The 22440-nt window shown below is 41.6% G+C and overlaps 1 protein-coding gene across 3 annotated transcripts in view; it reads left to right on the forward strand.

Moving 5' to 3' along the window:
* Positions 1-22440, forward strand: part of TBXAS1 (thromboxane A synthase 1) — a 244812-nt gene that overhangs the window by 137163 nt on the left and 85209 nt on the right. For all 3 annotated transcript variants that reach the window (XM_052788771.1, XM_052788772.1, XM_052788773.1), the window contains 4 exons: positions 6479-6595; positions 13972-14060; positions 16525-16673; positions 18995-19125. In XM_052788771.1, the coding sequence (XP_052644731.1) occupies positions 6479-6595; positions 13972-14060; positions 16525-16673; positions 18995-19125 (486 nt within the window). The remainder of the gene's footprint in view (positions 1-6478; positions 6596-13971; positions 14061-16524; positions 16674-18994; positions 19126-22440) is intronic.

Below are 22440 nucleotides of genomic sequence, written 5' to 3' on the forward strand. Positions count from 1 at the left end.
AAGAGAAGGACAGCAACCCTCTTTGAAAATAAGATGAACAAATTAACACACTGATGTGCCAGTGCTGGTGCCTGTTCCTCACTTCTGGAGCTCACCCAGGGAGAGAAAGCCTGGACCCATTCCCCCTAGAGCTATCACAGATACTGCATGGCATGCATGAGGGCTGGGAGAAGGATGACCCTTCTCATTGGGAACATACCCCCAAGATTTCCCCAAAGAGGGAAAAGGGTGGGGGGAACCCAGAGCTAGACTTAACCCTGGATACTGCAATATCCAGAGGTACAGAAGAAAGGCTGGAGGTGAGAGGAGTAAATGGCTCTCATTAGCATGGGTTGTAGGGTTGAGACTAGGGCTAGAGTTCAGGGGAGCGTGGGCATGGGATTCCAGTTAAAGCTAGATCCTGCGAAGCCTGCAGGGCTAGAAGAAAGCTGTGGACTTACATGAAGGCAAATGGTGTTTGCTAGGTATGACTAATGCCAAAATTGGTGTTGGAGGGAGTTACTGTTAGGATTTGGGGTTTTGGGTGCTCTAAAGCTTAGTTCCTTGTTTGAATCTCATGAAGCTTTCAGTGTGGAGGGTTGGCTCCAGCAGAAGTAAATCTCTTTTGATTGGTTTTGTTAGCACTAGGCTATGATTAAGTCTAAGTTTAAGATAACAAAGTTTCTGGGATCCTGTTTTATAGAGTTTCATTTCTTGCTGTGTTGTCAAAGCACGTGGAGTAGATTAGCAGCTGGTTCTGTGGAGGTGAATGGTTTATATTACAGGTTTCAGAGCGTGTATGTTTTTAAAGGTCTTCAGAGGTGCCCTTTAGGTTCTTTGAAGATTCACCTATTCAGGATATTTTAAGAGTGCGTGGCTGCATTAACTTTCCTCTGCTGGTTGCAAACCTTCATCCCTCATTTTTCTACCAAAGGAAGAAGAGAAGGTTTCTGAAAGAACATTGTGGTGCTGCTACCATTCCTCCTGCTCCAGGCAGTCATTGCTGCTTGCCAGGGGTTCAGTCTAGCCTGCTAGTGACAAACTCAGAAAAGGAGCAAATGATTTATGAATCACACAAGGCTACTCCAGAATAAAAGAGGGACAGGACATTAGTGCATGAGTAGGTCCTACAGATGTCCATATTGACATGCTTCTTAGCATGGTTTTGTCCTGTATCAATTAGTTGTCCCCCAGGCATGGTTTGGGCACAGTTCAGGAGGTGAACACGCACCATGACCATAAGCAGTTTGGATATGGCCATTCTCTTCGGGAAAGTGATTTAACCTCGGGGACAGGAGGTGTTCTGTACCACTTGGCCTCAGAGCCAGAGAAGAGTCACTTGCCTGAATTATTTAGTAATACACAGCAAGCCAAATTGACTCTGGGACAAACAAGCCAATAACTGGGTCTGAAGGGTCAGCCTAAGGAACAGCTTAATGGGGAGGGAATTCTTGCATCAATTGCAAAGATGCTGCTCGTCTGCAAACATTATTTTGTTTTCTGTTTTAAAAGCACTGGTGTTTTAAGGGATTTGTTTGGAAGCAAATCCCTCCAATTTTCTTTGTTGTTTCTGATGGCATGTCTGTGATTGTGGGAACTCAGTAGCACTTGCAGGTATGCTGCAGCAGATTACCATGCTGCCAGTAGTTTCTATGCAGCATTACTGTACTGCGGTCAGAAATGGTTGATTACACAGGAGAAGAAAGTGCAGAGCAGTTGTTGAGTATTTAGATAATGCTAGATGGAATATGAGTCTGATTGCATTTGACTTAAAAGCAACCTCCTTCCCCGCCTAAAAACCAAAATCCCACCCCTGAAAATATTACAGCTGCCTCCCATGGTAATTTTTTTAGTGATTTTTATAGGCTCAAGAATTCTCAGATACAGCTAGTATTTTGTCCATTTGGAGAGAGGTGACACTTCATCTTTCACTAAGGTACTTCAGGCTCATTCTCATACCAAATCCATTTTCATTCCTGCTATATGAACCTGTAACATAGGTTATGCAATTAGGAGGAAAGTGTTTGCAGAAACGATAAGGAAAACCTGATAAATGAAATCCGCTATACACTGTCAGTCACGCTGATGCTATTCCAATAAACACAAACATGTTTTTGTGTACCCGGTTTAAAGAGACAGGGTAAAATAATTTATGGCTAAAATTCTCTTTCCTTCCTTGCAGCGTTTATATGTATATAATACTATACACACCAAAAATATGTTAAGGCAACATCACTGACATAAAGTAGAGTGCTAAAAAGGCAATGCTATGGTTAGTGTCATAGTTACAACATTATAGTTAACAGGCTTTCTGTTCAGTAACTGGGCCCCTCTCTGTGAATGCGCTATATCCAGTCTTTATGCAATTAGGAGCATTTTTGAGGGTGAATGTTTGGTTTTAGGAAGGGGTTTTGCTTTCAAGGCAAATACAGTCAGATTTATATCACATCTGTTATTATCTACGTGGAGCCTTGTCTTCCAGAGGAGATGTGTCTTATAGAGTGCACAAGTTGGGCAGCCTTCAATTTAGGAGTGGATGCAAAATACTTTTCCAAGTGTTGCCCTATAATTTTTTCCTTTTTTTTTTTTCTTCTGTACACTATTCAAACATTGCTTGGAAGTCAAAATCGGTCATTTCCTTGGGGGAATTGTTATTCTGCTCTTTCACTGTAGTTTCTGAGTGCCTCAGAAATGTTAATGTATCGTTAGCGGTTCTGAGGAGGTGATGTGATACCTCCACTCTCTAAATCAGGAGTGAAGGCTGGTGGTTGAAGCACAGGTCTGAGAGTGTTTGCTAATTTGGAGGCCCCATTCAGTGACCTGATTTCTTGCACTAATGCATTTTGTGTGATCAAGGCACATTCCCTGTTGTTGATTTCAGTGGCATTAGTGAGTGTTCAGGAGCTCTGCAATCTGGGCCTCAGGGCTTGAAACTGAAGACCAAAGATATAAGGAATACTTATTTGGTGACCAGCTGAGTCAAGTTTTAGTGTAAAGGGCTTCCCTAGCCCTAGCAGCACATAAGAACTGTGGAGCAGAGGCTAGCATACAGTACTTTCACCAAGGGTGATGCTCATTTCCAGTTGTCCGGAGCCTCTTTCTTCTGGTTCTACTACAACTTTGAATATCTGTAACAAATGAAGCAGCGCTCCAGTGAGTGATGGCCTCTCTGGCTGCACTTCTGATCCTCAGAACAGGTACCTCCTGACAAGTTAGAAAACAGATCATTTATTTAAAGAGGATACTCAGAGAAAACAGTCCAAACCACTTCAGCTTTGACAGCCTGTCCCAAATTATTCTTGTTATTGCCTGAAATAGGATAGTCTATGTATACATTAAAAATGTGCCCATATTTTATCTTACAGTAGTCATCTGATGAGAGTACCTGAGTGTTGTGGTTTAACCCCAGCCAGCAACTAAGCACCACGCAGCCACTCGCTCACTCCCCCCCCCCCCCAGTGGGATGGGGGAGAGGATCCGGGGGAAAAAAAGTAAAACTCGTGGGTTGAGATAAAGGCAGTTTAATAGGACAGAAAGGAAGAAAATAATAATAATAATAAAATGACAATAATAATAATAATAAAGGTATTGGAATATACAAACCAAGTGATGCACAATGCAATTGCTCACCACTCGCCGACCGATGCCCGGTTAGTTCCCGAGCAGTGATCTGTCCCCCTGGCCAACTCCCCCCAGTTTAAATACTAGGCATGATGTCCCATGGTATGGAATACCCCTTTGGCCAATTTGGGTCAGCTGTCCTGGCTGTGTCCCCTCCCAGCTTCTTGTGCCCCTCCAGCCTTCTTGCTGGCTGGGCATGAGAAGCTGAAAACTCCTTCACTTAGTCTAAACACTACTTAGCATCAGCTGAAAACATGAGTGTGTTATCAACATCATTCTAGTACTGAATCCAAAATGTAACGCTATACCAGCTACTAGAAAGAAAATTAACTCCATCCCAGCTGAAACAAGGACACTGAGTCAGTCTCTTCCTTCAGCTTAATATCCTGCTACGTACTATTCTACTTGAAAACAGCTCATCTTTGCTCAAAAATGGTCTGTAGTGTCAGCTCAGTGACATTAGTTTACTACACGGGGTGGTGTTGCTGAGAATGTAAAACTATCCCATTAGCCTGTTTGCAATATAAAATAGGCTTCTGCATTTTACAAGCTTATGCAGTGTAGCAAGATTCTGGCAAGTGTAAAGGAAAAAGGTGTTAAGGAGAGCTGGCAGCTCCTTAAAGAAAAGATATTAAGTGCAAACTCTTCCAATAAAGAGGAAAGTTAAGGAAGTGCAGTAGAAGACCAGTGTAGCTAAATTGTCAGCTCTTCATGGCCCCTGAAGAGAAGAAGGTTTTTTACAGTGGGAAGTAGGTCAGATTTCCAAGAACAAGGATAAGAAAATAGCATGTAGGGATAAGAGAATCCGAAGTCTTGAGGCGCAAAATGAGATTAAAGTATCCAGGTGTGTAACAGGTGGTAAGAACTCATTTTTCATGTACATTAGTAATGAAAGAAAGCCTGTAAGAAAACATTAGAGGGTGAAAGGGATCAACAGATGACACTGGGAAGGCCAAAGTGTCTTCGGTTTGTTTGGGTCTTTTCCAGTAAAGTGGATACTGCTGCTACTGATAACATGGGGGGCTGTACTGCCACTGCTACCCTGGGCAGGTAGGCAGGGGCCTGGGTGTGAGATCTCACATGTGCAAATAAGTGTCTCTGTACATCCTGATATCTACGGAAGTGTACACCTTCCACCCCCACCCACCAATTTTAGGATGGTTTGTCTGGAGGACATTGCTGTACAATACCTGAAATACTGATTGAAGATGACTTCAAATGTGTTTGGGAAGAGTCCACTGTCAGAAGGGAAGCATGAGCTGGGAGGATCCCAGAGGTGGCTTCTTTGCAAGTGCTATTCTGTACTTTTGTTAATGGGTTAGATGATGGCACTGAGTGGTAACAACTTATACAGAAGGTACTAAGCTGGTAAGGATGAAAGATGCTATGAAAGAAAGGGCTGCAATTCAAAGTGGTCTTGATCAGTTGGAGAAGTAATCATAAAAAGAATGGTCACAGTTCAACAAGGACATGTTCTGTGTATGACTCTTAGGAGTAACCAACTTTAATGATAAAGGCTGGGGAATAAATTCCTAGGGAGTAATTATTCAGAAAAAAGTCTGAGAGTTGCAGGGAACCACAAGCCAGTACAGAAGTCGACATTGTCATGCTGTGGTATGTAGTGTTCTGGGGTGAATAAAGAGGAATATAGCCTGCAGAAAGCATGAAAAAAAATCCTCCTTTGTCTGAGTACCATGTCAAGTCACAGGGGACTATACCTTGAGAAAGATGTAAATCAACAAGACTATGCAGAGGGACAGCAACAAGACTGAACAAACGTTCCCACTATTGATAAGTATGTATTGAGTGAATTGGTGTTACTTGAGGTAGATGGCAGCAATATGATTAGTGGTTATAATAGCCTTCTGTACATATGGGCTGCTGCAAGGAGGGAGAGAATAACCTGTTTTCTATGCCTGTGATAGCACAAAGACTAAAGACCGTAAGTTCCAGCAAGAGCGATGGTACTTCCAGCACTGGAAGAGTTTGCGTGGGAAGTTATTGAATCTCCGTTGTTGGAGGCCTTCAAGAACAACTAGGAAACATCCTCTGGCAATAATATAAGTTGTAGTAGATTCTGCTATGGGGTTGGACATCTCCTGATGCCTCTTCCAGGCGTAATTGTGTTGTTTTCTGACACGCTTCCTCTTTCATCTTTTTTATCCTTTTACTCCTTGGTGAATATTGCTGTTCTCTGGATAGGGATTTCTTAGTTGGTGGGGGAGGATTAAAATTTAGCAAATCCATAGCAGTCATCTTGGTACAGAACTTCATGGGGCAGTGCTTTAAACTACTATGTTTGACCAACTACTGAAGCTGTAAGAGTCCCAGACCACAACTTCTTAGTGAGAGTGTTCCTTATAGACAGACTAAGGACTGGGACTTCCTTTCTAATCAGCATATTTTCTGAAGACTTTTAAAATGCATGTAACAGTCTGACATACCAGCTGTCACCAGAAATTGTGTCCCCCACCAACACCCGCGTGCAGTGCATTGGCACTCATGTCACATGGAGAGGGAGTGTTGACAGGTCCTCTTGCTAGTCACCTTAGAAAGGGGGGAAAGAAGCCAGGGTTCAGCAAAGGAGAACTGACAATCGCGGGAGAACACCAAGAACGACGGAACCAGAACAGTCTGAGCAAGGAGTTACTGGACTAGCCCGGGGTTTTTACAAGCCCAAGAGGAAATGCATGCAGCAAAAGAGAAATTTTCTCCAGCCTCATCCATGTTTAGCTTGGTGTTTGGGACTGATTCGAACCTCTCTTGTCGTGGGACAGCAGTGCAACTCCATTCATGGCCAATCTTTCCAAGTTCCGGAGTCTCGAGTAGCTCTAGTTGCATTTGTGTTAAAACCGAATCATGTTTTCTTTTGATTTAGAAGCCGAACTTGATTTCCAAGCCAATGCTTGACAGCATCCTTTGTCTTCGTGATGACAGATGGAAGCATGTCCGGAGCCTCCTGACCCCAGCCTTCAGCAATACTAAACTGAAAGAGGTAAGGTGTAGACAGTGCTGCTTTCATACTTTAGAAGACATAATTGTTTTCTTTTGTGCAGGCATCTACTTTTTATGGTCCATATTAAGGATAGGTAAAACCTGCTACTTTGTGCCAGTTTATTTAGACCTGAAGAGTACATGCAGTAGAGTGTACTTACGGTGTGGTCCAGCTCATAGACTGGTGAAAATCAGAATAGCTCATCTGAAGATATGATCCTCCGTCTTTCTCTATATAAGCCAGTTTTTCCATAATAGTGTAGCAAACTCAAAAAGGACCCTTACACCTTCCTCCCCCCACCCTGTTAGGAGTAAGCTAAAGTACAGGAAAGGTTATTGCTCCCAGTTGGAACATAGCTTTTTGTGATTTGCAGAGTCAGCAGCTCTCATGTTAACATGGGAACTGCTGTCAGTCTATTTTCATTTCACCATCTCATCCACCCCCCCCGCCTTTTTATTCTTTAATCCTTTCATATAATAAAATAAGTCACTGGAACAGAATGTCATTGCCAGATAAATACCTCTGACTGAAAATAAATGTCTCCATGCTGACCTGCTGCTAATTTTGTATAAATGTCTCAGCATTTACTTAGCCATGGGAACCCATTACCCGGTAACAAAGTCCTGTTTCAGTGACACGATATCTCTTAATTAAACACAGATAAATGATTGACTGGTTAAAGTCTTCTTTCAAGGGAAAAAAAAAAAAGCCACAACAAAAAACCAACTCTTCCTTTATGTATTTTATTCTGAAAGGGAACCATGCCTCACTCTGGTGCCCAGTCCTGGGTTGTAAAATTTTCCACTGGGCAGACGCTTGTGTTGTTTTGACATGCCACTGTCGAAATCCACAGTAACATCTAAATGTGTCTGGCTCTCCCAGCTCTATAGACAGCGGTCGCTTAGCAACACCGGCTGTCACCTCCTTATTATGGTAAATTCTAATTGGCCGCCAGCCTGGCAGAGATGCTGATTAATCACGACTGACAATGCCATTGGTTATGCGCCCCGACATTTGCTCTGTCACCGGCTCCATCACGAAATTTTAGCGAGGCGAGGATGTTTAAATATGCAAGTGATTAGTTGCTCATGGCGTGGTGGGGAGAGGAGAGTTTTGCATTTTCCTAGCAGAAATTAATCTGCCTTACTGCAGGTCATCGGCTCTTTGCTGGCAGACTAACAAAAGATAAAGCCGCGCTCCCCTCAATTTGCAGAGAGCAACCTCTTCCAGCACCAACTGGGCAGACTTGACTGAGGAGAGCGGTGAGGGCGAGCAGGCGGAGTCCTTGGGCATCGCACTTTGGGGCCAGGCATGCATGGGTTTGTAGGGTTTGACTGATTAAACCGGGGTGGGACGAGAAGTCACGGTGCTCACTTTGCACTGCTTGGTGGTGGAGCTGCAATGCAGGAGTAGTGAGTGGTAGGAGGGTAAAATGGGGGGCTGGGTAGTGCCTGGTAGCCGTCTCCTATGCAAAAATTGGGATCTTTATTTTTAGCCTGATAATAAGCTTTCCCTGTGCTGCCTCTTCCAAACTCTGTGGAAGGGGTGCCATTGTGTGTGGGCTCAGGGTGACCCGGAAATGGTCACTTTCTCCTCCCAGTCCACAGAAAGTGGGAAAATGAGGAGTGGGGAAGGTCCCTCTGAAAGGCCCAACTTTGTGCTTCTGTCCCGTGTCTTCACCAGAAGATGGTCCATCCCTACACAGAGACGCTTGCAGTAAGTCCATGTGAGATTAAGAACCTCTTTTGAATGGATGCACTCCTCAGCCTTGCATTTCATTTTCTACACAAATACATGAACAGTTCTGGGATTTGAAGTTAATGCAACTTAAGTTCTCGCCCATGTGCTTCTCTTGCTGTTGCTTAATTTAGAAGCCATACCAACACTTCTCAAAGGAAATCAATGCTCATTAATTATGATCTCACTTTTTAACTCTCCCATATTTAGTGCTCTCTCAGAACCTCTACAGCAGCATGGAAATAAAAATGCCATGTTCTAGTATTTGCCATACTACAGAGTATTCAAAGTTATGTAGAAGACATCCTGTTTATAATAAACTCTTCCTCTCTACCTCAAAGGAGTTACAGATAAGCTAGTTTTGGTATTAATTTATTGCACAAGAACCTGGATATGTTGTTTTATACATATTTATAAATACTGCTAGACACATTCCTCATTTCTTCTTCTAAGCCATTGATTTCTTTGCCACAGAGATCTGAGCTCTGACAAAACCCCACACCAAAGTCTTCCGCTCTGTTCACTTTGGATGTCTGCCTTGCCTTTGTTCCCCTATGCTAACTCCCCAGTGATGCTGGAGAGACTGCAGACCTCCCGAGTGGCTTTGAAGAGTGGTTCCCCTTGAATGCTGCAGCCCCTAGTGCCACTCTGAGCATAGACTTGTCTGTCTGGATGCTCTGAGAGAACTGGGAGCTATTAGCCTGTGACAGAACAATAAATGTTAACAACTGCTTGTGCTCCCCATAGCAATCATGTCAGATAAAAGATGCAGAGAGGGCCAGAGAGTTGAGTGTAGGTTCCTGATATCTCCATTTCAGAAACACAAGAATCTGCTACTGGGCTAAAAGACAGATTCAGCACTAGCAAGAACAAGAAGCCGGTCATCCACTCTTTGGCCTGGCTGCTGGAGGACAAAACGCAAGACAGAGCTAATTCCTGTTGCTAAGGTTTACCCTGAAATTCCCCACAGAGGCATCTAGCTGCTGTGGCTGAGGACAGAGGCGTACTTTGTCCTTGTCTCTCCACGGAAGCAGTGTAGTGTCACTAAGAAGTTCACTAAGCTTGAGGAATTTCCCCTTAGTTTGTCAAAAAATCTCCAGTAGCCAGTCACCAGGTGAGGAAAAGCTGATCCCAGAAATTTTGAAGTTTGCAGAGTTATGAGCAATTAACTGAAACTAGAGATTATAGAGCTGTTGGGTAGCCAGTGTAGTGATTGCTGCGTGTACGTGGAGAATTGTTTTGCTAACGTTTTTCAAGATTTTGTGGCATTTTCTCCAGTTTTCTCTCTTTGTCATCTCAATTTCTCTTCAAAAGCCATGCACCATTTTACTGTTGCTTTTATGGATTTCTATACGTTGTGTGTTCTCCCTTTGTAATTTTCTTTTTTTGAAGAGTATGTAAAGATTAGTAAAGCAGTCCACTCCAACTGAAGGAAGTTTTGGCTCTGGATAACATTGCATTCAAATACTACAGTAGTAAGCATAGCATAAATCAATAGACTTCTAAGCGTGATCCTGCAGTAAAATTTGGTGGTGTCCCACGTGAGATGCCACTGGAGCTGGTAGCAGATCTGTTAATAAGCTCTTTCCAGTGAGACCCCTGAATGGACCTCGTAGTGGCATTGCTATGGGAGCACTAAGAATGAGAAATGAGAGATAGGAGGCAGTCGATCCCTGAAGTTTCACTTCCAGCTCTGCCATTGACTGCCTGTGGGTGATCTGGCAGAAGCTACTTAAATTCTCTGTGCATGAAACAACTTTCATCTGTTAAATGGGAATAATACTGACCAATGAAAGTTGTTCCAAGATGTAATTCATGAGGAATTGGTGAAGTAAAATACCTCAAGGCCCTTAAGTAAAAGATGCATTTCCCAGTGTTCCTGTCATGCTCTCCACAGCTATTATGTATTGAAACAAGCTGATATGTTAGTGATCTTGCTGTACCAATCTTGATTCCCTATTTAGTATTTCTTATTTTGTTCCTCTTCTTTTTGCTGTGGTGCCTGTGATGATCCTGCAGTTCTGGACCCCTTGTCAGACTTGATAAATAGCTTTGCTCTCTTTTACAGCCAACACCAGCAGAAAACCTATTGATTTTTATTTATTCTGATGGTGCTGCAGTAGTCTTGTCATCTCCTATCAGTATGCCGGGAATCGTCTCCTCCATTAACCAACCATTAAAACAAAACAGAACACAAAAATTAAAAAAGAGAGCACAGCATAATGTAGCATTGTCCTAAATAACCTGTGAAGTGGAGTTTGTGTTGAAGCATTTTCGTTCAAACGAAGGGAGACACAAAGCAGAACTTGCGATAACATGGCAGAACAGTGCAGCAAAAATCCTCTAGTGTCACTTTCAGGCATGTAGATCTTCCAGGTCCCGCTAGAACATAAGATCTGACAGTCCAGCCGTTGAGGTTTCCTTGATTTGCTCTTACTCTGCTTGTGCGTATTGGTCAGAGACATTTTGGAAGGGTCTCTGGAAATTATTATTGTTACTCAGCAAAGCAAGTGTGCTCACCTAAGACAAAGCAAATGACTAACTTAAAAGCTGATATGTGAAATGTGCACATCCTTGAGCCACAAGTCAGTGTCTGGTTAAGTTGTTCACTTTGGTAAGTTGTGCCCATGGATAGCAGGGCCCCACTGTGAGGTGATGAAAACAAATCCTCTCACAAACATCTTCCTGATGCTCCGCTCTTTTCCTGGTTTTAGTCAGGGACTTGAAATCTGGTACAGAAGCAATTCTAACGTTAGGGATGTATCCTTTTTCCTTCTCCTTCCTTTATATTTCATCCCATTTGTGAGACAAGAGGCCCAACGCGACTTCTGCGTACTGTATGCAAACAGTAAAGTCTTCAATGTGTCTGTCTGCAGTGAATACGACCCAGCCTTCTACTTTATAGTTTGGGTGCTAATAGTAATGGGAGTGATGATAGTGAATACTGAGGACCGCATCTGACTAGAGGAATGTGACTCTGATGCCTTTGAACAGTGCAAACATCCCCATGCACTGTGCGTAGCAGAATCAGAAACTAATTGTTGTTATGCGCCAAATAGCATATTGGCAGGGTTTATACAGCAAAGCCCCTGGCATCATGAAAACCCTAACCCCAAATGCTCTTCTTTGGCAGAAAGAAAGAAATTTGGACTCTGGGCTACTCTTGCTATTAGATAACTGGCAGATCAAATATTTACAGGGACCATATTGTTTAGATTTTTCTTCATCCTGTTACTCTCAGCCAATCTGAACACAGAGCAGCTGGGGTTTGTTTACCCACCAAGAACTGAATCTCAGGCAGGTTACGCAGCTTTTATGTTCTGACTGGCAAATGATAATGTATAGGAAGTTAGTGATACCCAAGGCGATGCAGATCAACATGTCTGTTTCTGTGCCGGTTTTCAAAGTTTTGTATAGTTCACCTCCCCCAACACTACTTTGTTTTTCTTGACAATTGAACAAAGAGTTTAAAGTGTTAAGGGACTTGAGAGTGTTTCAGTCTGTGGTCTTTGTAGTTAGCAATCTTGGACTAATTTATGTCCCTCAGGGGAATAAAAACCCAAACCCAACCCCAGGATTCCTGAGTAGATATCCCCCATAGCTTTCATATGCAAATAATTGTCTCATTGATATGACTCTGTCCTATCATGCTAGCAATAAATCAAATCCATGTGCCCCCCTCCCCATTTTCCTGGTTAGATTTGCTAATAAAAAGATCTTATGGCTAGAAATGAATTGCAACAGTATTTTGAAAGGCTGGTGGAATGTGCAAAGTGCAGAGGTGTTGTGAGATGCCCTGGCCAGGCGTACATGCCCCTGCCATCTCTGCCAGCTGTTGGAAAGCAATAGCAACCAGCTGGGTGGTTGCAGGTCTGGTGATGTGATGAAGAATAAAAGGGAAAATAAGGCAATAAAAGGAAAATCTGAAATGATCGCCATCTGTTTAGGAAACATCATACCTGTTAAAATATGGATTTTCATTTTGTTCTCCTTGACTGGTTCAGTTCATTCGAGGGGCTGGACCCAGAGATTATAAAGCATTTCACCCTGGTTCAGTCTATTGAACAGAAATGTGTTAATTTTGTTGAACCATTTGAGAAGCAGCTCACTGCAGGGGACCTTCTTTAGAAAGCCAAAAGGGCAAGAAAACTGCCACATAACACGGTGTGCACCTCCCAAACACATACCAGCTACTTTTACTGAATAATAATCCGGCTTTAGAATTGTCTTGTGAGACTGTGGCAAAGCCCAAATCAATCCGGCTTTGAACTGAAATAGCGACAACCTGCTCCGTCCCATATAGGAACAGGACCTCGAGAGCAGCTAGACACGTTCTTGACTCAGACTTCTGCCTTTGGAAAACATGTTGGATGCTCCTGCATTGGCCTTTTGACTGCGTATAGTCTTGCCCATGTGTTAGGATGGCAGTGTGCCTGTGCACAAAGTGTTATGCCAGTTTCACAGAGGTAGAAGTGCCAAGCAAAATGGACTTGGCTGGGCAGGCTGCATAGCTCTCGGAGTGTGCTGAGAGGCTGCAGTAAGTCTTTTTTGGTAACAAGAATGTCAGAGGAGTAGGACAAGTCTGTTCTCATGTTTGTTGACATCCGTATGCTGAAGGAGGTTGTTCAGGAAGGAAAGGCAGGTTTCTGTGCGTACGTCTGCTGATGCTTGGCATAATTGTTGAGGCAAGACTGTGGTATTAAATTGTAGGCTGTAAGGATCTCTCAGCAGTCTATATGGAGAAAGAGCCATAGCAGATAATGCCTTTAAGGTCACGGCTGGATTACTGCTACACCCTTCCTCTGCCGCTCTAGTAGGTGTAATCAAGGCAAGTGTCTGATGCCTTTCATATGTAAAAAGTTAAAGAGAGAGAGAGAGACTTTAATGAGGTCTTGATGGTTGCCTATGTCATGGTTTCCACGAAGTGCTAAAGAGAAGAATATTGCACTGTTAGCTACAGCCAGGCTATGGGTAAGTCTACCTGACCATCATGTGTCAGTGACTGGAAAGAACCATTAGCTGAATAAATTCATGTGAATGTCCATTTAATGGCATCACCACTCCAGAAAACCCTTTTCTCAGGTAGCAATAGCAGTTTGCCCTCAGGAACTTGTAGTGGTATACATGGTGCTTTTCTAATGTACACGTTAAATCCCTCAAACCGAGGGACAGCAGGATGGAAATGCTGGGCCTCTGATGCTAATATCTTTACAGGACTTTGAGACTATGGAAAATATTATTTCTGGAGCATATGTAGCCTATATGTAATGTACTGTAAATATGGATTGTGATAAATCATCAGTTGGAAGAGGGAATGATTAAAAAGAGAGGGGGATGTCTGCTTCATAGCTCTCTGTGCATATAGCCACAGATGGGCAAGAACCAGAGGTCAGGTAAGCGACAGGGCCTCTCGTAATTTAGGCCCAGAGCTGGAGAAGGGCATCCCTGCAATGTGTAGGTTTATTTTTAGCAGACAGTCCCAACATTTCATCTCACCTGTGCAGGCAGAAGTGCCTGACCACACCTGCAGAGGATCCTGAGAGCTCCATCTCATCTACTGGATAAAACTAATTTAGAATAACTGATTATTTGTTTTTAACATTTTAATGTTTTTCACAATACAATGTGTTCCTTTCTAGATGACACCGCTAATAAACCAGGCCTGTGATGTCCTGCTGTGTAACTTGAAAGTCTATGCAGACTCTGGCAAAGCTTTTGATATCCAGAGGTATGTTCAACATGCCAGAAATTAGTAGCAGATTTAAAAAAAAAAGTCAATAGCAGCAGTTATACTAAATATGCACTTACAGAATAAAAGAAGATTTTTTTTTTCCTCCCTCGCTTTTGTAAGTGGAGATCATAGCTTAATAGAGGATGTGTCTGATAGATGCCTTTTCTTCCTGGGGGCAGCCATTGCATACTTGAAAAGTAATTTTGGAAAAGCATCTAATGTATTTCTAGCTGTTGTTTAATGAAGTTTTAACAGCTGGAAGCAGAAAGGAAAGCTGGATCAGTCCCTGTCCAGTCTGCTCTCTACAGTCTGCCAATAATGTACAAATATAGGAATTGATCTAGTATCAAATTCCTCTAGTCCATCAACCTCTTGCTTTTTTTATATGAGGTTTTTTGAGCACTTAATCATTCTTACCACATTCCTCCTAACCCCCTCTAATGGCATGCTAGCCTTTTGTGAAATGACGGGATCGGTATTCCAGATGAGAATGCGCCATTGATTTATAAAATGACACTTTAATATTTTCCATATTGTGCTTTCTCCCATTTGTTATGCATTTAATATCCTATTATCTTTTTTGTTGCTCTTTCATCAGAGGTCTTCACTGAACTGTTCACAACACTGTCTAACCCCTTCTCTAAGCAGATGCATTTCTTCTAGGACCCTCTGCGGCATATGAGTAGTTCAAACACATTCTTTCTAATAGGCACTATTTTGCATACACTTCATTTACTGGGTTGGCCAGCATCCTCTGAAGTTCTTCATGATTTCCCCCGAACTGAAGCAGTGCAAATAATTTTGTTTCATCTAAAGAAATGGATATTTAGCCACAATTAATCCATCTCTTTTCAAGTACATGTGTATGTACGCACGGAAGTGTATGTGTGTGCACAGAGATCTCTTTATTAATCATCTGAAGAGATGCCATGAAACCTTGAGATACATTACACTTAGCCTCGTGCTCTGATGAAAATTGACCTTTTGAGCCCTTCCAGGCTTTTCCCTTTTTTCCATTTGTCCTTTTTCTTTGCCTGGTCTTTTAGCTATTGATCCATGATAGGTTCCACCTTTCAAGAGGCACTTTGGAAAAGACCTTTTGAAAGTGTAAATGAATGGTGTTGACCATCTCAGAATATGATCTTCCAGTTGTTTTATCATACTACCATTTCAGCAGGTTTGACATCTATATATGTGATTCTCATTGCACTGCAGTTTCCCAGAATTGCCTTGGGAGCTATTTTTTGGATGTAAATACCCTATTTGCAACTTCCTGTCATCTTGTACATTTGTTGTCTTTAGCCATTTTGTGTTTCGCTAACAACTCAAAATTTAGTTTTTAAGCTTTTTCAGTACCTTGGAGAGGTAGATGATCGAGTGCTTCTGAAATTATTGTTTTATTGCAGGGCCCCTCTGTTTTAATAGTTCAACTTCTAATACTGCTTTTTTGTGTGTGTGTAGGAGTTGAAAACCTAAAGAAGTTACTTAGCTTTGCAGTATTGTTGTTATCTTCCAAATCTGTTCTGGTGTCATCAGAATGACAGTGCCCAAAGATCATAGTTTAGAAATGCTGCTTCACAATATATATACAGGAGATACTGGGCCTGAGTCCTGTCCTTCTCTTAATACATGCTCACTCAGGTTATAACGCCACATAATTTGATATTAGGCTTTTGTAAGGGAACATAGAGGGACAGTCATTGCAGACTTGACCACAGATGAGAATAATCATATTTCAGGGATGCTTTACATTCTCAGTCCATTTATCTCAAAACTAAATATAGCTGCTAATGCCCAGTAGAAATAAAGATGGTGAGACAACTGGATAGATGGTCAGATATGTGGGGACAGATTCAGTAAGTTCTGAAGTTTCTAGATCATGGTCCACAGATCATTTGTAGTTCTCAAAGCATTTGCTGCTCCTCTGCAGAGATACAGATTTCACGTGGTGTCAGTTAGTCTTGTTTTTGGCCACAATTTTACGTTACAAAGGAACTATCAAGAAGAAGAAGGAAATCCTTAACAGGAAATTTTACTTAAGCACCTCTTGTCACTGAGAGTTTAGACTGGACTGGTAGTAGATGTGGTTTCTGGAGTTTAAAATGAGAAAGGAATGACCGCTTTTATTAGGACGCATACTAAGAAAATGCTTATAAATCTTTGACCTGTTACATTTGATTTCTAGGTAATAACAAATGAAAGTTTTTATTTTTAATAAATTTTTAGTGGAATTATTGAGCTATATGAAAATATGTTCATTTTGTAGGTAGAGAGAAGGTGATCATTATTAAGCATCAGCATTTGTCAGAATGATGGAAACATCTCTTGTTGGCAAAGCTCAAATCTAAAAGCAAAAAAAAATCAGAAGCAAAAATTAATGTTATGTGATGTTTGTAGAAGCAAGATATTAATGGATATGTACTTTGTAGCTAATGATTTATCATTCTTCAACTCAATGCAGGTGTTACAACTGCTTTACCTTGGATGTCGTTGGTAGTGTAGCTTTTGGTACTGAGGTGGATTCTCAGAAGAATCCCGATGACCCCTTCGTTAAGAATTGCAGAACATTCTTTCAAATGTCTTTGTTTAAGCCTCTCCTCATTCTAATCCGTGAGTATAGTCTACCTTTGCCTACTTCTTTATGGTAATTTGCTAAGTCATTCTCAAATTGCAAAACATGCTGGAGCAGGAAGATATATAGCAGACTTTATTTCAGAGGTGTTCAGAATGCAACCTACAGGCCAAGTATACCCTTGAGATTTCCACCATATGCTTTGCAGGTCTTGTCACCACTAATGCAACGTCCTCCAGAAACTGAGAGTCTGGGAAGGCAATGGTCCAGATTGATCTGAGTGGAAGGTTTCTGGGACGGTATCTCTTTTAATACACTTCTGCATTAAAACAGAGTAACTGCCCTTTGGAGTCTGAGAATAAAGTTTTTGTGCACTTGGTTTGCTTGGTACAGATTGAAATCCCCCACCCATAAACAACAGTGGGCTAATAATCCACTAAAGAAAAGAGGTGGAGGAGCATAAGCAGATAGTATAAGTCCTTCGAATTCTTATTTGAATAGCAGCAGAAGCCTGGTTGATGGCTATACAGGATAAAGACGATAAGTGTCAGCACAGGCTGTCATTAAGAGAATGCATTTATTTTCAGGTGAATAGATAGGGAATGCAAGAATGGGGTATAAAGCCATTTAGTTATAGGGCATGAAAGCTAAGGCTTTGCGGTGACGGTGGCCTTGTTAATGCAAGGGCAGTAAGAATCGTAGCTGAGGAGGCCACAGCATAATTGAGGTTGCTGAGGTTTTACCATCTTGCTATCTAGACCTGCACGCAGTAGTGTCAGGTGGCACAGTGGCAAAGTTTCCTGTGCCCATCTGATCCTGCTGGCATTACAGATTGCACCTGTACTAGCAGCACAGGAACTGCTTCCTTCTGGAGTTGTGTATCCAAAATGTCCTGGGGTTAATGTTTAACCTGATTGCAAAGTGTGATTTGTGACTAATTTCTGAAGGGACAGAAATGTGCTCCTATATGTCTAAGATAATGTCTTTCATTAAAGAAAGTTTCTGTAGGGTTTGGGGTTGGATTCCTTTGTTGGTCTCCCTGCTGGTACATTACATGGTCTGAATTTCCACACTGTGTTGCCCTGTAGGCAGCACAGGGGTTTTCCAATGGCTGGTTTGTTAGTCTTAAGCTGCTCGTAAGTTAACGAGGGGTTTATTAAGATGCAAGACTTCACTCAGGCTTCCAGTTCGCTGACTATTAAGGCCATGGACTGGAGACCATCCTTGTGATAACATCCCAATTGTAGAGTCTGTGGCCTGTTTAGAGAAGCAAAATAAAATAGCAAACCAATATCCTAATATTGGAGAACTCTAAATGAGAATGACTACTACACAATTTCATGGATCAGTGCCATAAGCTGCTAGGCTAGTTCAAGATCCCCCACTTTCTGTATGTAACTGTTGTCATGGTTTAACCCCAGTCAGCAACTAAGCACCACGCAGCCACTCGCTCACTCCCCCCCACCCAGTGGGATGGGGGAGAGAATCGGGGGGAAAAAAAGTAAAACTCACGGGTTGAGAGAAGAACAGTTTAATAGAACAGAAAGGAAGATAATAATAATGATAATAATAATAAAATGACAATAATAATAATAGAAGCATTGGAATATACAAACCAAGTGATGCACAATGCAATTGCTCACCACTCACTGACCGATGCCCAGTTAGTTCCTGAGCAGCAATCTGCACACCCCCCCCCCCCCCCCCCCCTCCGCCAACTCCCCCAGTTGAAATACTAGGCATGATGTCACATGGTATGGAATATCCCTTTGGCCAGTTTGGGTCAGCTGTCCTGGCTGTGTCCCCTCCCAGCTTCTTGTGCCCCTCCAGCCTTCTTGCTGGCTGGGCATGAGAAGCTGAAAACTCCTTCACTTAGTCTAAACACTACTTAGCATCAGCTGAAAACATGAGTGTGTTATCAACATCATTCTAGTACTGAATCCAAAATGTAACACTATACCAGCTACTAGAAAGAAAATTAACTCCATCCCAGCTGAAACCACGACAATTGTTTAAGTAGGCAGGGAAAATAATTCTCCCCTTTGTTGTGGTGGCTCTGTGGCATCAAGAAGCTGAACTGAAATCCTGAAGCTGAACTGAAATCCTGAAGCATTGTGGAAGCAAGCTTGGAAGGCATCTGTCTGGCAGGGGAGTCCTAGCCAACATGGAATTTCTGAAAGAAAATCCTTTACCAGTCTATGGGGGTGGAAGAAAAAGAGGAAAAGAGAAAGAGGAAAAAACAGGTTTCACAAAAATAACACATCCCACTTGATGAGTTTTATAATATTAATGAAAGGAGGGGGTTATTATATGCCTTTAGAGTCTGATTCAGTGTTTTCTTCTTTAAAATCTCTTACAGTTTCTTTCCCATTCATTATGATCCCATTGCTTCGGATTTTGCCAAACAAGAAACAAAAGGAACTGAATGGATTTTTTATCCAAACCATAAAAAATGCAATTGTCTTGAGACAACAGCAAGATGCAGCTGAGGTAAGGCTATTTCTGTGATAAATATATGGATAAGCAAATGTTTTGAGGAAAAACTGGAAGTGGCATAAGCCTCAGTTGAAAAAGCAAACTCAGTCTGTTTGAACATTCAAAGCAATTTAGTGAAGATTTTATTCATTTTTAGCTTTATGTACCATCAAACAGGCTTGGTGTTGATGCAGAATTGTTAACACATTACAAGAAAGATTGCTTCTCTTAGTATTTCTCTTCAAAGAAGGATGCAGAAAATGTTACATCTGGGATGACTTTTCAACCCAGTTTCTAGACCCAGAAGGAAGGATTCACACTGTAGAATTTTTTCTCATCTTAAAGTCAGATGTTTTGTCTATGTTACTTTTCCTTAATGGCCAGAGAAAAGGGAGCCCCCACTGAGTGTTTCAACCCAGTCATTACCTAGGAGCTGAGGCAGGTTTTATACAGTCCTGTCACAGTTCCTACTGCTTTTGAAAATGGAAAGAACCTGAATGTCCAGTTAAGAGCAGACACTTGATATTGAGATGGCTAATGAGAAAGGTAGTAATTTCTACCTGAAGCATGCAAACTAATGGGTATGCATTATTAGCAATTTGTTTGTTACCTGTGTATTTCTCTTTCATCTGGACATAAGGCAGTTCTGGGGTTTTTTTGTTTTGTTTTAATCACTGTTGTTTTGTGAATTATCTGAAGGCACATGCATTTTTGTGAAAGTCTCTCTATTCTTGATATACAAAGCATTTGGAACATAGGCATGTGCTTCAGTTCTGTGATACAAAAGTTCTTCAGGTCTGCTTGTCCTTTTGGACCATTCTTTACTGCAGACTGCACATAATATTCCTAAAAATAAGTTAACCACTTAATTATGGATGTGTAGTGAGAAACAAAGAATATCAATGAGAATTCCATTTTAAAGGTAACTGAGACAATTTTTGCATATCAATTGACATGAAACATGCTACAACATACACATTAAGAAGCTGTTAATATTGAAATACAAGAGATGTTTCTTACCACTTTGAGATGACGAGCAATTCTGATGGGGTAACAGCACAGGTAAGAATGGATCCTCACAACTACTTCTCACAGCTTAGCCCCACAGCTGTCACCTTTCAGGAAAAAAATGGATTTTACCTTACCCTACGTTACATCCAGGACACATTTAAAAATCAAATTGATTTTCAAAGATATTGCTGCCCTTTGCTGTGTTGCGTGTTCTGCTCTTTTTCTTTGACTTTTTCTGCAGTGAAGTCTCACTTCTGTGTTAGTTGCGCTTTATCGCCACATGCTTCTTGTCTTTCCTCCAGCCCACCTTTATGAGTCTTTGCCCCCACTAGGCTTTAGGTTTTTGTCTCCGTCCTTCTTTACATCCAAAAGATTGTACGCACCACTGACTGGCCACAAACAATTCATGATTCATAAACATGGTTCCTGGCCCAGGCTGAGTGCTGGAGGAATATTTTCAAACAAGGATGGTATATCTAAACTGCTTGCAGACATCTCATTTCTAGTGCACATATCCCGTGTGAACTTTTAATGGCATACTGGTATGGCTGCATGTATGGAGAGTTTTGAATCAAAGATTTATGCTGAAGGGGTCTGCATGAGAAGTCTATTCTGTGTATCAATTATAAAAGGATAAAAGGGACAATGAAACAATCTAATGTGGATTAAAAGTAGTTAATGTATTAAGCACTATCAATAAAATGCAATGTATTTTTGTGGCAGTAGCACTGAGGGCATTGATCGTGGGCTAAATCCTTCACTAGACTAGAGATGGTCACTCCCTCAAACTGCAGACTAAGATAAAGGACAGCAGGTGGGTATGGTTAGGAGAAAACACAAAGAAAAGCAAGATTGTAGCCACAAAAGCAGGAGGCAGCAGTCTCTGCATATGCAGCCTGTTTGCACATTTCAGTGGTTGATGGAGCAGAGGTTTAAGGTTATATTGGAAGGGATGCTGGGAGGTGCTGTAAGAAATAACTCATGGCAGTAGCTGCCCAGTATCAGGGCAGTGTGGAGGAAAGTACAAGGTCCATGTTTGCCTTCACAGTGTATGCACAAGTCCATGACTGGCTGTGGTCTTGCCTGCTCCTGGACTTTCGCCTAGTTTGCAAAATTGGCATATGGGAACTATTTCAAACTCTGGGAGTTAGACACTTAGGACCAGATTTCTGAGAGTGCATTAAGTCCCCTTTGCAGTTCAGGATCATTAGCGTGGCTTTCAAAAGCGACTGGAAAGTTTGGAGCTTCCTTTTTTTCCCTTTTCACTGCCTGTCTTGTTACACGCTCTTAGAATCTTAACAATTTTAGGTTGGTGGCACATGAGTCTTGTTACAAGTATAGGCAACGTAATAATTTGCCAAGAACATAAAAATGGTGTGTGAAACATCAAAATGCAGCTGTGTCCAATTTAATGCAGAAATGTAATCTGTAGAGATTAGGTGTCCCAGATAGCCCTGCATTTGAAGGAGAATTATGTCTTGTGTCCTAGGTCTTGAATGATGAAATGTAGCCACTGAAGTCAGTCAGAGTTTTGGCGCTGAATTTTAATGAGTCCAGGATATAACCGGTAGCTACTGGTTCTTTGTACTGCTAATAATGGGAGCTATAAGCAAAGTCTCACGGTCTCCCTTTGCTGCCTGAGGCCAATGGGTATTCCTTAGGTTGCCAGATTCCTAGATGTTACATTGTGTGCATTTTTTACTCCTCATTGATTTTATCACCATTGAAAATTCTTTTGGGTTCCTTTCTTGGGGAGGGGGCAAAATAAAAAAAGGCAAAAAAAAAAAAAGCACCTTTGGAACAAACTGTAAAACAATAAAAGCTCCACGAAAGTGGTTCAGCTGAAGCTTGTCTTCCTCTAATCTGCAGCTAATGTGAGCAATGGATAAAGAAAGGCCAAAAAACAATGTGACAAGCAAAGTCAGCCTGTTATCATCCCTGTTCTATCAGTAAATGAAACAATGCTTCTGAATGCCTAAAGATAATCCCATGGGCAGATAGTAATTTTACAGCCAGGTTTAGATCTAATAACATGCTTGCAGTTTATATGAGATCTGTGATGTCACTTTCTCTCATCCCATCAGTTAGTGCTGCAGATGTCATTTTAATTATATATTATCTTTCTGTGGTCAGTCAAATAATTTCAGTCCTGGATATTCCACTCATTTGGCTTATATACAAAAACATTTAATGGTTGTACTTTAGAAATTTTAATATATTACATTTATTCATGGATTCAAATTATTGTAAAATGCTTTTCCCGCTATTTCAGAGAGCAAATTCACCCTGCTCAGAAGAAACAGCACAAATTTAATGCAC

The sequence above is a fragment of the Harpia harpyja genome, chromosome 6, assembly GCF_026419915.1.
Source record: "Harpia harpyja isolate bHarHar1 chromosome 6, bHarHar1 primary haplotype, whole genome shotgun sequence".
Classification (NCBI taxonomy): domain Eukaryota; kingdom Metazoa; phylum Chordata; class Aves; order Accipitriformes; family Accipitridae; genus Harpia; species Harpia harpyja.